The 16,403-nt window shown below is 37.0% G+C and overlaps 1 protein-coding gene across 3 annotated transcripts in view; it reads left to right on the forward strand.

The window, feature by feature from the left end:
- The first annotated feature begins 4,319 nt into the window (after positions 1–4,319).
- The window catches only part of LOC103972956 (protein GRIP), a 57,961-nt gene continuing 45,877 nt past the window's right edge, over positions 4,320–16,403 (forward strand). For all 3 annotated transcript variants that reach the window (XM_009387376.3, XM_009387377.3, XM_065094890.1), the window contains exons 1-5: positions 4,320–4,457; positions 5,297–5,824; positions 9,527–9,642; positions 11,055–11,227; positions 15,869–15,962. In XM_009387376.3, the coding sequence (XP_009385651.2) occupies positions 5,317–5,824; positions 9,527–9,642; positions 11,055–11,227; positions 15,869–15,962 (891 nt within the window). In that variant the 5' untranslated portion in view covers positions 4,320–4,457; positions 5,297–5,316. The remainder of the gene's footprint in view (positions 4,458–5,296; positions 5,825–9,526; positions 9,643–11,054; positions 11,228–15,868; positions 15,963–16,403) is intronic.

Raw genomic sequence — 16,403 nt, forward strand, 5'->3', positions numbered from 1 at the left:
GCTGTCTTGTAAGAGTAGAATTGTCATCGAAGAAATAACGGTTTCTTGACGTAATTTCCACCAAAAACTTGAGAGAATTGAGGAGGGAATTGATAGCAAAATCACAGTTTATATGACAGTAAGGATATCTAATTTAATCAAGAAAATTTCGGCAGTATAACAGCAAGGAAATTGGTGCAAGTTGCAATTGCAGAATTATCGTCGAAAAATTTTAGCGGGTTACGATGAAAATTTGCAGCAACATAAAATCGTTTTTAGAGATGAATTTCTTAATAGATCAATCTTAGATGGAAGCCAAGATGATCTATGAAGTGTATAAGAAATTTAATTCAAAAAAGATTGCAAATAGATGGGTTAAGGCAACGATATGCAGCTGAAATTTTTTGCAGCATAGATTTTCATGTGTAGCAGATTGGACATAAAAGATCAGTAGTTTATATTGAGAATTTTTCGATAAAACCAAAGGGAAATCTACTGTTAGGAAGTGTCAAAGATGTCATAAAAATTTTGTAGAAATTTGGATAGAAAAAGCATAGTAGCAAGATCAAACAGATGGTGCTATGCGGCTTGAATTCTGCAATTCAAGTGCAGCAGATTGGACATAAAAGATCAGTAGTTTATATTGAGAATTTTTCGATGAAACCAAAGGGAAATCCACTGTTAAGAAGTGTCAAAGATGTCATAAAAATTTCGTAGAAATTTGGATAGAAAAAGCACAGTAGCAAGATCAAACAGATGGTGCTATGCGGCTGGAATTCTGCAATGTATCTTTCGTCGTAGAGATGAAAACTTTGTGACGAAAAGTATATGCAGCAATACGATTTTTTTTTTTTTTTTTGGATTTTCGAATAAGGATAACTAAATTGCAGCAGCAGTAAGGTAGGAAACCAGAACCTGTTGCAATTCACGGGGAGATCAAAGGATGATCCGTGGTGGTGGAGATGATGACGAAATTCGGTGATGATCTTTTAAGCAATTGTGGGAATTGCTTTGGATGGTTGTAGAGGGTTGATGGATGGCTGTGGAAGGGCAGCGAGACGCCAAGAACGCTGCTCTGATACCAGGTGTTAGAACCCTTGCAGATTCTAAACTTGAGGTTGATCTCTTTAGGGGATCGGCCTCCTTGGAACTCTATAGGGGTTCCTCCCTCCAAGTTGCTGCTCAAAGGCTGCAGAAAAGATTCATCTATTGCTTATCAAAAGAGAAGGAATACATGGCTATTTATAGGGCTTCTAAACCCTAACTCCTAATAGGACTCCTACTTAAGACTCCTACTTCTAACCAACTCCTAATAGGACTCCTAGTCAAGACTCCTATTCCCTTACAACTCTTAATTCTTCTCTAAGAAAACACCTCCTATATGAATGCCCCTCTCAATTAGGACTCTCCTAGCTAGAGTCCTAGCAGAATGTCCCTCTCAATTAGGACTCTCCTAGCTAGAGTCCTAACAGTTTTACATGGATGTCCCTCTCAATTAGGACTCTCCAAGCTAGAGTCCTAACAGGTGCCTAAAGAGATGAGATTCTTTTTTAAATCAGGAACATGTCTAACATTAGTGAGCGTCCTCACAATACTATCATGCATTTTAATTCGGATCGTTCCTCTACCAACAACATCACATGCTACATTATTGCCCATCAAAATAATTCCACCATTACAAGATTCGTATGTGGAAAACAAATCTCTATTAGAACACATGTGATAAGAACAACCTGAATCTAAAATCTATTCATTTTTAGACCTCGTCCTGTCATTAGTAGCGGAGAAAATATTTCTAACATTCTCATCAGTTGCTACACTAGCTTCAGCGGATTTAGTAGTTTTCTCACCAATTTTTTCCTTTTGCTTTAATTTATTTTTTAATTTAAAGCAATCAGCCTTAATGTGCCCCATTTTATGACAATATTTGCATTCCAAATTTCTATATCTGGATTTAGATCTAGATTTAGATCTCAAATTCTCTTTTATCTGTTCTCCCCCTAACAACCAGACCTTCAGCTTGATTATCTCTACTTTCCCCAGTGATATCTCTGTCTATCTGCTCCTTAGATTTTAGTGCAGATTTAATTTCTTGATACGAAATTGTTTCTTTTTCATAAATCATAGTATCACGGAAATGCTTAAAAGATTGGGGAAGAGAACACAAAAGTAACAGGGCCTTATCCTCATCATCAATTTTTGCATCTATATTCTCCAAATCCATAACCAAGGAATCAAATTTATCAAGATGTGAGAGTATAGATGTACCTTTCATCCGAAGCATATACAAACTCTGCTTTAAGTAGAGATGATTCTCTACTATCCTCTTCATATACAAGACTTTAAGCTTATCCCACATGCTCTTAGCCGTAGTCTCCATAGCCACCTCCCGTAAAACCTCATCTTGAGTTGCCACATGCCGAAGTTGACATTTCTATCGAATTTCTCAATAACAATCTTTGTTATTATCATCGTTGCCAAAAGATCTCGAAACCAGGCTCTGATACCAGTTTGTTAGAGCTAGCCACAAGAAATTTACCAAAGGATAATTTTGGCAACCCAACAAAGACAATAAAATGAAAAGATAAAAGCGACAAGAACATTAGATTTACATGGTTCGGTCAATTAACCTTGACCTACATCCATGGACAAAAGATGAACAAATCACTACTATAAAAGAGACAATTACAAATGCCTTAGGAAGATGTTTCTAGGCCATAAAACATCCAAAAATACTAAACAAGAAAAAACCCAAAGTATAAACCCAAACTATTTAATTGAATGTGGACTTCAACCCAAAGCAAACAATTAGGTTTTTTTTGTGGTGCATCTGACTTCAAAGCCCAAGCCCTTATTTATAGTTCCAATAGGAGATAACAAGTCTGGTTTCCCGCTGTGGGACTATGAGACTTGCCAAACTAACATCCCTCAACCTGATTTTTTCATCTGGATCTGCATATCCATTCTCTATTAAGTCCCAAAGATCTTGAGACTTGAATAGAGTCTTTATCTTGATACTCCAAAATTCATAGTATTTGCTCGAGAAGATGAGAATAAAGGGTTGAGACATGGAATTACCATTGAAAGTCATAATACCCAGTTCAGATAGAAACTTAGCTCTGATACCACAAATGTTGGGGATGGAGGAGCAAAGAAACGATAAAAACATAATACTACGATGTAATTAAAAAGAATCCTTTCGATAAAGAAAATCGATGTAGGATTTAAATAAGAGGATTAACATAGAACACTTATAAGATATTCTCAAGTGTATATACCTTATCTTGCTTCATAAACTATGGTCCTATTTATAGGACTTAGTGATAATTATCTCACTTCGCTATGTCACCCATGATTGAGTTAGGTGTAGGAACCACCCTATAACTTGTATATTATGGGCCACTTCTTAAAACATATTTATAACTACCTAGAACATGGTAACTACTTAGATAACTACTATGAATTAATTCTCAATACAATGGGCGACGAGATTCAGTTACGGATCTTGATTGCCATCGAACCGGATGAAGAAGGCTATGAGAACGTACTTGTAGTTGCCGGTGGCATAGGCTTCTCGTAAGCCTCCCTCGTAGCCATTTTGGCCCTAATAGATGCAATGCATGGTTCGACGGGCAAGCGATTATGGGCGGGTGAAGAGGTTGGAAAGAATAGAGGAAATCAATAATAATTTAAAAGATAATAAAATTATATTTTTATTTATTATATTTATATTTTTGAACGTGAAAAGTATGATTTTTTTCATAGTTAACTAGGTAAGGAAAATTAGAGATGCAATATTACTTTTTAAGGTATAAGTATCAAAATATAAATTATAATTAATTATGAGAGAGAATTTTTAGTTAGGTATGCTGCACATAATTTTTGTCAGATGAACAATTTTATCTCTATCAGGTTTATTTAGGTATGCTACAGCCAAATTTAGACGAATAAAAATGAAATGAACAATTTTGAAGTAATTTATGTATACTTGTGTATTTTAAGTAATTTATTATATTACTAAAAAATCAACAATGATTCCTCCCCCTTCGCGCGCACACACACCGCCCCCCTCCCCGCGGGGCGCGGGGCCGCCCCAAGTTTAAGAACCGTAAGACATCACCCGATTGAAAGAGTTTCTCCTGCAACAGAGAACACTACTACCGTTATGTTTAGTGTTTTTGCCACCCACAAGGTGGAATTAAAAAAAAAAAATCGATGTTGGAATGTAATACACGTAATTTTAAATAATATCAGGGTTAAAATAAAACATAAAAAGGTCTAATTAGTAAATATATATTTAAGTGATGGCCAAAGCAAGATCCGCACCCTTCGTCTTATATTCCTTGAAAGGCCAAACCCAAACAAAGAGAAACTCGTTTCAGTCCAAGCGTCGGTGGGGCGACGAGAAACGAAAGGGAAGAGATCAAGAAGACTCCTCCGTTCTTTCTCCAAGCTCTTCTACTTCAGATCTCTATCAGGTTAGCATCGTTTATCTCTCTCCTCACCCCATCCCATCTAATTTGAACGATTGACTTCTTTCTTCCGGAACCCCGATGCTTTAGATCCGGGTTTCCGACCAAATGCGCGATTCTTTGCAGAAATAAGTCGATGGGTACAATTTCCTGCTTTTCCGCTTTTCCTTGTGGAGAAATGGTGGTTTAGGGCTCCAATTTTCTTTTTATTTCCTCATCGAAAAACGTTTTCATGGTTTCATATACAATCTTGAGTATGGTTGACTCCATATTGATGGATGTTTTTCCGTTCGGGATTCGGAGGGCGATGGTTTTGCACGAACGAAGAAATATAGGAAATAGATGTTGGATTTGAGTACATTTGATTAATTTATTTGTGTATTTTTATGAAAAGAAAAAGAATTTTATGGTTGAATTCTTGTATTGTTCTTTATATGATCAGTAATGGTCTTTTATTGGTGATGGAAGTTACTCTTCCTTCTTTTCTTACATGTTCCCCGAGATTTGTGTAAATTGTTTCTTCTTCTTCTTGATGGAAGTTTTTCCGTTCGTAATTCGAGGGGTTATGGTTTTGGACGAAGGAAGAAATATCGGAACTAGATGTTGTATTTGAGTACATTTGATTAGTATTTTGGGGTGTTTTGATGAAAAGAACAAGAATTCTATAGTTGAATTCTTGTATGGTTCTTTAGATGATTAGTAAGGGTCATTGATTGGCGATGGAAGTCACTCTTCCTTCTCCAAGTACATGTCCCATGTGATTTGTGTAAATTGTTTCTTCTTCTTTATTCTTCTTCGTCTTAGTCCTCACAACATTTGGTTCTTTCTTGGATTTTTATTTGTAGGCTGGGCCAATTTTATTGACATGGATACTGGAGAGAACGAATCCACTCTGAGTCAAGAAGAGATAATTGATGGTACTGTACAGCAAAGCCTTAAGGAGAAGGATAGTGCAAATCCATTGGAGCAACCAGTTGAAGTAGCTGACAGAATAAATAGTTGTGATGCAAGCATCAATATGGAAAATGGCATTCATCAGAACCTTGCTAATGATGAAGAAAGTACTGATGAGCTCACACAACTGGTTATCGAGCTCAGTTTTCAGAATGAGTACTTGAAGTCTGAAATAGGTGACTTAAAACTGGAACTGTGTAAGCCAAAGCCACTTTCTGATGAGGAGAGAAAAAGTGGCCCACATGTTGGGTCTTCTGAGCAAGATAGCAGCCTCCATGAACAGATAAAATGCTTACAGAAGGAAATTCAGGCGCAGAAGGAAACTCAAATGGCAGCTGAGGATGCTCTGGAGCATCTGAGGATGGCTTACTCCGAGGCTGATGGAAAGGTTCAAGAGCTTACCACAAAGCTCATTGAAGGTTAGTCATTATTTTCTATATGATATCTACAAAAACTGCATATTTGTTCTCTTGCTATATATTTTTTCATCCCATAACAAGTAGTAATCTACTCCAGTCTTGTTCTGCTTTTGATTTTTTTATATGAAAGAAATTCTAATGACAAAAAGAATTATAAGTCAGAATACAACTGTTATTCTTCTCCAGAGTCTTTCTTCTGTTTCCTAAGCTTTTTTATGACAGAAACTCTAATGACAATAAGAATTATAAGTTAGAATGACAATGGTTTTATGGTGGATAAGCTCTTTTTGTTTCTTGATTATGTGCCATTACATCTAAGAAATATATTTATAGCAAGTCCAGTCATCTTTTATCTTGCCCATGTTCCATTGGTCTATGCTAGATTTGACTTTTTATGACAATTAGCTCATTTTATTGCTTGTATACATATCAATGCTTTTATCTTTGGTTGAAATGATTGCAGCTCAATTTATTGTTGAAGTTGATAGCTTTTGGCAAAAGTTCCCTAAACATAGCTTTGGAAGGAATGTAAGAAGAAAAGAATAAATGACTACACAGAAGCTCAGGAAGTGTTGTTTAAAATCCTGAGAGTCAAAGATTAGCCACAATCCACATAAATATCTGATTCAAAGACTAGCAATTTGAAATTGACCAATTAAAGATTAAAACTTTAACTGATCTGTTTTACTTTTTCAAACCTCAAGATTAGTTTATAATGATTTATCAATATGAATATGCAAACTGCAATCACTGAAGAGAATGTTTCTATAATTATTCAGACTAGGATCATTTTGAACTCAATTACAGCCAATGACAACATTACTTAAATCTCTCGACGTCTCAAGAGATGTAGGTCACATATTTCTGTATTTTAAAGGCTTTTTCTGTTAAATGGGGAGAGAGTTGAGGCTTATCCTACAATATGGTAAAGTGAAAGTTGTTGTTGAGTTCTTTAGGCTACCTTTTTTCCTTCTGTTTTTGTGACACTCCTATTATTTTTCACTTTGCTTAAGATCTGGTATGCTCATTGCTCTTGGTTGCATCATATTTTGTCTATGTTATGTCCATCTATCTAGGTTGCATTGAAATTGGTCAACTGTTCCACAAATATATACTCAATCTTAGGCAAATGGCAATGGAGTGTTTGACCAGAATTTGTCTTTTCATGAGCAAGTTTGACAATGCAATTATAATTGTCTTTGCATGTGCAATTCAGACAAAGTTGGCGACACTATCAATGCAATTGAGTATTGAGGATGCAAGACAGAAGGTAGGATGTGTTATCAAAATGATCGGCTACACAATGTTTAGATGATGATTTGGTGATGGATGAAGGTTTGAAGACTGATGATATAAAATATCCTATAAACCAAGTAATGCAATCTCGTATGAGACCCTTGTAGTGGTTCCAGGTAGGATTGGTACATATTGCCGGTACCATTGTATAGAGTGTTGGTACATCGATGTGTACCATATAGGAAGAAGGAGGACAAGGAAGAGGAAGGAGGGGGAGGAAGAGGAAGGAAGAAGAAGAGGAGGTGAAGGAATAGGAGGAAGAGGGGGGCAGAAGAGGAGGTGGTGAAGGAAAAAGGAGGAAGACGAAGGAGGAAGATGGAGGAAGAGGAAGAAAGAAGCGGAGGCAATGGAGGAAGGAGGATGAAGAGGAAAGGAGGAGAGGAGGAAGAGGGGGAAGAAAGAGGAAGATGAAGGAAGAAAAGGACGAGGTTGAGGAAGAGGAGGAGCAAAGAGGAAGAATAAGGAGGAAAAGGAAGGAAGAAGAGTTGGTGGAGGAAGAGGAGGAGAAGAGCAGGAGGGAGCATACCTGGAAAGAGGCCAACGGTACATAGTGGGTGATATAGAGATAGGCGGCAGCGGGTTCACAATTTGGAGGAAGGAGGAAGAAGGCTCACAAATTGGAAGGTGGAAGAGGGCTCACAATTTGGAGGAAGAAAAGGAAGGTGGAGGACGAGGCGGAGAAGGAAGAGGAGGATAAGAATCGGAGGAAGCATACCTGAAAAGAGGTCAGCAATGCATGGTGGGTGATAGAGAGAGACGGTAGCAGGCTCGCATAATTGTGTGATGGGCAGTAGGGAGAAGAGGGCTTACAAAATTGTGAACCTTAATTGAACTTGCAATTTTTTTAATTGGACCAGATTGGACCACCCGAAATGGGGGTGGTCCACATACTGGTTCATGCCCGACCGATAAATACCGGTCAGTACGGATCAGTTTGGGCGAAATTGCAATCTTTGCTATAAACTATCAGTAGATGTTGGAGGTTGTTCTTTGCTTCTCATGTGGCCCACTGGTTGAAAGCACTAATCACCTTCTTTTTCTCGTATCCTGTGGCAGTAGAGAGTTGGAGATAAGTGATAGGCTTGTTGAAGACCCACTTTCCTCCCACTAACTTGGTTGATCTTGGGGCACGTAGAGTTCTCTTTATTTGTTCTCCTGGAGAGTGATCTGAGATAGTTTTGCAATTATAACTTGTTGGCCACTACAGAAAGCTAGAAATAACAAGCTCTTCAGAAACAAGTCGACTGCTGCCTGAGATCTTCTGTAAATGCTCTCTGGTGGTTCGTCTCTTTGAATATTATTCAAGAAGGTTTTACTTAAGTTTCTTCTGTGTTGCTTCTTTTTCTTGGTATACTTGTAAATGGCAAGCTTTTAGCGCCATATTTACCCCTCTTTCAATCATCCTCGTTCTCTTGCATATTTACTGATATTTTTTCTTCTTTCTAATTTGTAAGTTTTATTTGCTTAATTAGATTATTATCGATGAACTTTTTTCCCATTTGTTGCCTAAAGATAAAAAAGAAAAGAACATTAATATCCGCCAAGGATGAAGACTAACCTATTTTGGAGCCTTAAACTAAAACTAGTTATAGATGTTCAATTATGACATCTTTAATGTTGAAATTACTGAAGAGAAGTTAAATGTTCCTTTTGTAATATTAACCAATTTATGCCTTATGTGTTTTCTGTTATGATAGATTATTGATATTAAATATATTAGAGAAAAGAGCTAGAAAAGCAAATAAGATCATCTTTAATTTATGAATATTTTTAAATAAATATTATTGCATCATTTACTCTGTTGCAAGAGCAAGGGTCTGAAGATTATGATTAGGATCACAATTGTGATCAGCCATTATAGAAGAAATCAGGTCGATTGGTTTTGGGCTATGCTTCGTTGCCATTGCTTATAACCTACTAGGGCCTTGGTAAATAAGTAGCTAAGGTCTTTCTTTAGCTCCTTTGTCTCTTCTTAAAATGATTTACTGAATACCTGTCTTAAGAAGGCAAGATTTTGGAAGTCAAAGACCATCTTTACGGGGGGATCTTTTGTGGGTTTTTAGCATTCAAAATAATCTTAAATAGTATCTCTAGCTCTCCTTGTAGAGGCATGGTAAAATTGAAAAATTTGTTGTAGACATTGAATTAATCAGAGATCAACAGAACAAATTTAACAATTCAATTGCATGTTAATTTTGTTTTAATTTCTGAGCTTCAAGTTCAGTTGGATTCTGGATCAACATATATCACAATTTTCTCCTATTTTGTTGGTTAAGTGAATGGTAAGATACCCTTATAATAACATGATTTTTCAGTACCCTGTATGTATGAATATTGTAATGCTTTTTCACCTTGTCTTAAACCCATTATGGTGTCTTTAATTATTATATCATTTTAATTTTGTAGCTCAACAGAAAATGGAACAAGAAATAAAGGAGCGTGATGATAAATATGTTGAGCTAGATTCCAAGTTTGGAAGGCTTCATAAACGGGCAAGACAACGGATTCAAGAATTACAAAAGGTGAACATGTCAAATGGTTCTGTCTGTCCTTTTGATTTCATGTCTTTCCTGTGCATACATCCTCTTTTAATTGCTGAAGAAGATTGTATTTGACTGTATCTGGTCAACACCAAGCATTTCTCTTAGCATGACTTAGAGTGGACATCTTTTTCATTTTTGTGTTCCTTCTTCTGTTAGATCTAGGGTTGATCAACTTTTTTCAGATTCAGAGAAAGATGTTGGAAAGGTCCAGCACTCCTGTTTATAGCCTAACATAATTCTCTCTTACCCATGGTGATTCTAAATTTTGGGTATGATTTAGAAAAGATTTCCTTCAGAGAATTTGTGTCTTACCAAACTGATTCTTTTAGAGGTGTTCATATACTCATGGATATATAAACTCTTGTCTTGACTTTGTAGTAAACATGTACTTTAGCAGTGGGCAAGAGATCAAAGAAAGATTGGGACCAGAAGGTTCCCTTTTATGATAGCCTGACTATTTGGCTTTTTGCTAGTTTGGTAATTGATGGATAATGCTGAAGGAAGAAACACTAAGACAACTTGAGTACCTTTTTTCTTTTGATTATTCTGGCACCTCTTTTTCAGTCAACTAATGGCACCCTTGTTTAATGAGATCAGCTCTTGAATCTGAATAAGATAAAATATCAGTGATGAAGACCTACATGACAATCATCTATTGATTTAAAATATTCAAGTGATGATAAATGTATTCAACTAGTTTCCTTTTTAAACAGTGTTTCAACTTTGAACACTCTTGATTTGTTGGAAGTTTGTGTTCTTGATTTTTCATTGACTCAATAGTTCTTAAGGTTTTCCATGGTAGCCAAACTGTTAGGAATTTCACAAATTTTCTATTTGTTCATTGTTCATGGCATAACTTGAGATTGCCTATGGTTGTCTTGTGGTGATGCTTCTTGCTGCAAAGGGATGGTTCTCTTCTTCTATTGCTTTTTAAGACATCACCATTGCTTTGATTGACTGAGAAGACATATACTTATCATAATTTTTTTCTGAGAAAAAAATATATGCTGGATCACTTGAGCACATCATGAATTCTTGATCACCTTAGTCATCTGGTATTCTCTTCATAACACTAAATTTGGAATCCAGACCGTCGAACCTGTGATTGCTGTCTTTTCAAATCTGTGTTACACTTCGTTGGTTCCTATATAATTCTTTTACAGACTATAGTGCACAACAAAGTTTTTTCTTGGTTATGATATTCCTACTAAGCATTTAAGCTGACTGACAGGCCTAATTTTAAATCAGAATGTTGTAGAATCCATCCATCTGACTCTTTGAAGAATGCATATGCAATTTTCTTTGCTTCTAACTTCTGCACTTCTCTGTTATTCTTGGTGCAGTCGAGTGTTGACAAGTTTGTAGATTTTATGTTCTTTTGTTTTATCTAGGAGAAAGATGATCTTGAAGCACGCTTTAGTGAGACTAATATGAAAATTGAGCAAGCTTCATCCCAGCAAGCAGCATTAGCACAGCAGGAACTGGAGCGTAGTCGTCAACAAGCCAATGAAGCATTGAGATTAATGGATGTTGAAAGGCAGCAATTACGGACAGCTAACAGCAAGTAATGCAAATTTTTAGTTGTATGAGGTTGCTATTCATTGTCTTGGTATTATGATGCTTACTTTTTATTTGTTTAGATTAGTTCAAGAATTTACCTTGTGCTAGCTCTCTTATTTATAATGGTTTTGGAGAAACAAAGCAAGACTAACTGGTTATTATGGTCAGACATTTCTTGCCAATTGAATGTCAGCTTCAACTTTTAAAACTTTAGAAGTGGTAGTGACTAATTAAGATCGTTTTATGTAAACTTTAAAATTGGATATTTGTCCACAGATGATGTAAAGTAATTACTAAGCTTATTGATATCTCATTCTTGTGCAAGTTGATTTCATCTCCTGATGGATAAAATACAAATAAATTATTAGTATGGCATATTGATTGTCATGTTAAAGGATATGGTTCCAACAAGAGGAGCATTTTTGGTCATCATTGAAGATGTATTAACCAAGTAATTCTCACTTGGTTTTCACATCTGCATACTCAATTAAAAGCAAGCTCCATCAAGATCTTGATCAGTTATCTTCATTTTATGTAGAAAAGTGCAATGTGCTTTCATTAAAGACTAAAATACCATGGCAGGAAGTAAAACTAGTATCACGACATGAACAATATAAAAGGCTGGTGATTACTTATTTCTTCTCCAATGACACATGAAATATGTTGTATTGTTAGTTTAATAGTAATTGTTTTTGTAATTAGTTGCCCCATCATAGCAAGTTGTTTAATTAATTAAATTATTGTAGTTGTAAACCAAAAATTGGTTTTGTTAGCATACCACCATGTCAGTTGGTGGTTTGCACTAGGCTGTGTTATACATATACTTTAAGACAATTGTTTTGGCAGCATGCAAAAAAAAAAAAAAGAAATATTGAAATTGGATTTAGCTTGTTTTAAACTTCTGGTTGATGTCCTTTGCCATTGTCCATTAGTGGACAGTAGCATTTAGTTACTGTAGCCATTGAAAAGCCTGTTGAGTCCATACCATGTAATAGGATTATTGGTGTGGAAAGTGGAAACAGTGGTATAATAAAAACAAAAAAAAGAGGCTACTCAATACATAATGGTCCCACCGGGATGGATCAATTTATGCAGCCTTATCATGTGTTGAACCCTTCTTATCTAGGTCGCAAAAGAGTAGTCTTATCTTTAATACGTATGGTATGAGTACGTAGAAGTTTTGATACTGTTGCTTAGGGTTTTTAGCACTTGATTTTCATAGCTCAAGTGGTTATAGACAAGTATCAAGGGCACAAAAGCTATGGAATAATGATAAAAACTACCAAGGTCTTCTGTGGCTATTGATGAGTGCCTACATTGGTTAAAACATACTGTAGCAGAAAGGTATTTAAAAGGTTTGATTAGTGGTGAGAAGTATAAGTTTTGATACATCTGCTTAGGGTTTTCTAGCACATGATTTTCATAAGTGAAGTGATTATGTATGAGTAGGAAGGGCACAAAAGCTATAGAGTTTGCTACTATAGCCATATTGTGGTATGACCAGTGTAGTCAATGGCGCGAGGAAGGTGCCAAAATGCCTGAATGCCTAGCGCTCACTCGAGTGAAGCGAAGTGCTTGCAAATATTAAAATCAAGTATATATAAAATTAAGGATAGGAGGGAGGAGGAGGAAGGAGAAGGGGGTTGTCGTGGTTCGAGGAGACTTAGTGGCCCTCCGTTAGGAGGGGAGCTATCGGGGAGAGGGGGGCAATCACAGAGAAGAATGAGAAAGAGGGAAGGGACTACGAGAGGAGGGAAAAGAAGCAAAGAGGAGAAGGATGAGTAGGTAGGAGGGAGAGGGGTTAGTCGGGGTCTGGGGATGCTTGGCGAGGGTAGCGGGGTTGTTGGGAATGGTGGTGGGAGGGGGGCTATTGGGGAGTCTGGACGGTCAGCGATGACATCGGAGGGGGAGGAGAAAGAAAAAGAGTGAGGTAGGAAGGAGAGAGAGAGAGAGAGTGATATTGTGAGAAGATGACACTCTCAAAGGGTCATCGTATGAGAGGAAGTTGCTCGCTAATCATCAAATTGCTACTTTTGCCATGGGAGGAAGCCATTGGATGCATCGCGAGAGAATGGTGTCCTCTTGTTCCGATCGATAGTGCTAGGTTTTTGCCAATTGTGGATTGTCACCTTTGCCATGAGAGGAAGTTGTTTGGTTTAGGAGGAAGTCGTTCGTCACTTCCTAGGAGGAAGCAGTTCATTGTCGTCAGCACTAGGTTACCAAGAGAGGAGGTTAGGGTCGGTCTTGCACGTGAGGGAGGGATGGTGTGGTAAGCTGTTGGTCATCTAGTTTGATCGAACCAGCATCATCAGGTTCGATTGAACCAGGATTAGTTTAAGCATGCACCTAAGCCATCCAGCTCCTGGGCAACACCTAGTTGAAGGCACCTGCCTAGCCCACCATCGAGGTGCTCGAGCCTCACCTTGCCTTGCCTCGCTTGGGTGCCTTGGCGAGCGTCCAATGACTTTCTTGGGTATAGCTACTTATGAGTACTAAAAAGCTAGTGTGGTTCCAAGATATAGGAATACAAGTTTTAATACATCTTCTTAGGGTTTTTTAGCGTTTGATTTTTATGCTTAGGTGATCTTACAAGAGTAGCAAGGGTACAAAAGCTATAGAATACTGATAATGACTACCAAGATTTGCTTTGGTTATTGATGAGTGCCTGCACTGGTTAAAACATACTGTCCCAGGAAGGTATTCACACGTGCCATATTGACACATGTTGGAGGTGCTAACATATGATGGCTAATATGTGCCTGCTGTAGGTAGCATCAGTGATTTAAAATGCGCTAGGTGCCAAGGTCCAAAAATGCCCGAGGCGCTAGGCGCTCGCCCGAGCGAAGCGAGGCGCTAAAATATAAAAATATATAATATAATTAATATAATTATTTAAATAAAAAATATACTATTAAATTAAGAAAATCAAGTACAAAATCACAATGTCATATTAATAAAAAGTCTCAAAAATCAAAATAATAAAATTTTACATCAAGTCTGTACACTTGTCATTTATTCTGAAACCTAATAATAATTTTAAATAAAAAATTAATAGTATTAAAATTAAAATAATATATTATTAATCTAATAAATAAAAATATTATTATTAGTATACAGTTAGCAATATATTGTTAATATACTGTTAACAGTATAGTGAGAAAAGTGTGAGAAGACCGAGACTACTAAGACAACGACAGTGGTAGCGAGAGCGGGAGCGGCGAGCGATAGCGGGAGTGAGAGTTGCGAGCGGTGAGCGACGACAACAACGATGAGCGACGATTGTGGCAGCGGCGAGTAGCGACAATGGCAACAGCAGCAGAGAGCAGCGACAGCGGAGAAGAAATCTCGACGGCAAATCGCGAGTGTTAGGGTTGGGGAAGTCGGGGAAATCGTGTAAGGGAGCCTATCGGTGATTTAGTTGGTCCGATTGAACGAACTAAAGCACCGGAGACCGAACCAGACGTAAAACATTGGTTTGGTCGCTTGGTTTAACCCGGGCTCTCGCCCGAAGCGCCCGACGCCTAGGCTCGGGTGAGCGCCTAGGCGGCGCCTCATTGAAGCGAGGCGCTCGGGCCTCGCCTCGCCTCGCCCGAGCGCCTAGGCGAGCGCCCGAGCGCCTATTGAAATCACTGGGTAGCATAAGTTTTTGGTGACTGATACGACACTAATGTAACACCAGAAATATTGGCACCTTATACTGTGAAATGGCATTCTTGACAATTGGAAAAACCTACAAAAGCAAAAAAAATAATTACTATGCATATCAGGAGCTGCTGCTAGTGATTCTTAGAGTTTTTTTACAGGATTCTTAGAGTTATTAGCAGGATCGATTTCTAGAATATACTATTTAGCAACATTTTACCACCCCAAATGCACTTTCCTATAAAGAAGTTAAAGATACATAGGTATCATATTTGTGGCATGCCAATTTTCAATTACAGTCCTAAAATAAAATTGGCAAACAAGTAGTTAGTATTTATTAAAATATTGTTTCATGTGAGTCAATTTGTGGACTTATAAATTGGATATCTGTTTCATAATTTGTTTCAGTTTAATGTAAATTATTATCACATTTTAACTATAGTTTCAGTAGGTTTGAGAATTTGATACAGTTTTTTCTAGGTTTCTCTTGCTATATATGAAAAACAAGTAATTAGGAATATTAGCTGGACATCCAAACATTTATGAGGCATACTAGGTTCTGGAAAACCTTTGAGGATCGATACGAGGATCAATATATCCTTAACAGTTGATAGAGTGATTATAATATTTATGGTTGATGGTTCTCTTGATCAAGGAGCTTTTACTTAGGTGATTTACTGTTCTTATTTACCTCTAATAAATGTTTTTCTTTTTTCCATCATCATGGTAGTTATGCATTGGAAAAATGCAATTAAGGCTCAAGTTTCTATATCTGAGTATCATTGGAACATATAAGGTGAAGTTTACAGGACTCTTGTTATCTTGATATGTTTGATAAAGCTGTTACCTGCAAAATACATCTCATGTCAATCCGAGACATGAAGTTTTGAGTCTTTTGACTGTCTAAAAATGTTGTCTACGTGATGGTTCATATATTTGTCTTTTCTGCTTGTTTCAGTGTTTCAACCTAGTGTATATAATTTGATTTATTATTAATGTTCAGACTTCGTGATAATTTTGACGAAATGCGTCGCTCATTAGAAGGCAAAGAGAATGCACTTGAGGCATTACACCAGTCCATCTTTGAGAAAGAGCAGGTACTACATGCTATTTTTTTAATGTTTGCAAGTTGCTTGAAGCTGTTATAGCATTCATTCCAAAGATTTTAAGCATTTTAAACCTCCTAGTCTGCTCACATGAGATTGATAGCTGTGTTACAACATATCAATGTGGCTTAAGTTTGGTTGTCTTGATTGTGCTGTGGAAGGATGGCATAGGTATTATATGTATCTTGCATAATTACGTCATTTAGGGTTACATAAAATGATGAAATTCAATACCCTCGTAAATGGAAATAATTTGAGACATGAGACAATTGCAAGCTGTAACCTTTTTCTTCTCCTTTTGCATTGCTGATGATCTTATTATTTTTCACCTTTCAGTTTTATTGCTTGATGATGTTTTTATCCAATGTTGTTCTTGAAGATGCTTCATGTTGTTTTTTGTGCCTGATAAGAAGGCTTACATTTGGTTTTGTT

This window comes from Musa acuminata, chromosome BXJ2-2, assembly GCF_036884655.1.
Source record: "Musa acuminata AAA Group cultivar baxijiao chromosome BXJ2-2, Cavendish_Baxijiao_AAA, whole genome shotgun sequence".
NCBI classification, from domain to species: Eukaryota; Viridiplantae; Streptophyta; class Magnoliopsida; order Zingiberales; family Musaceae; genus Musa; species Musa acuminata.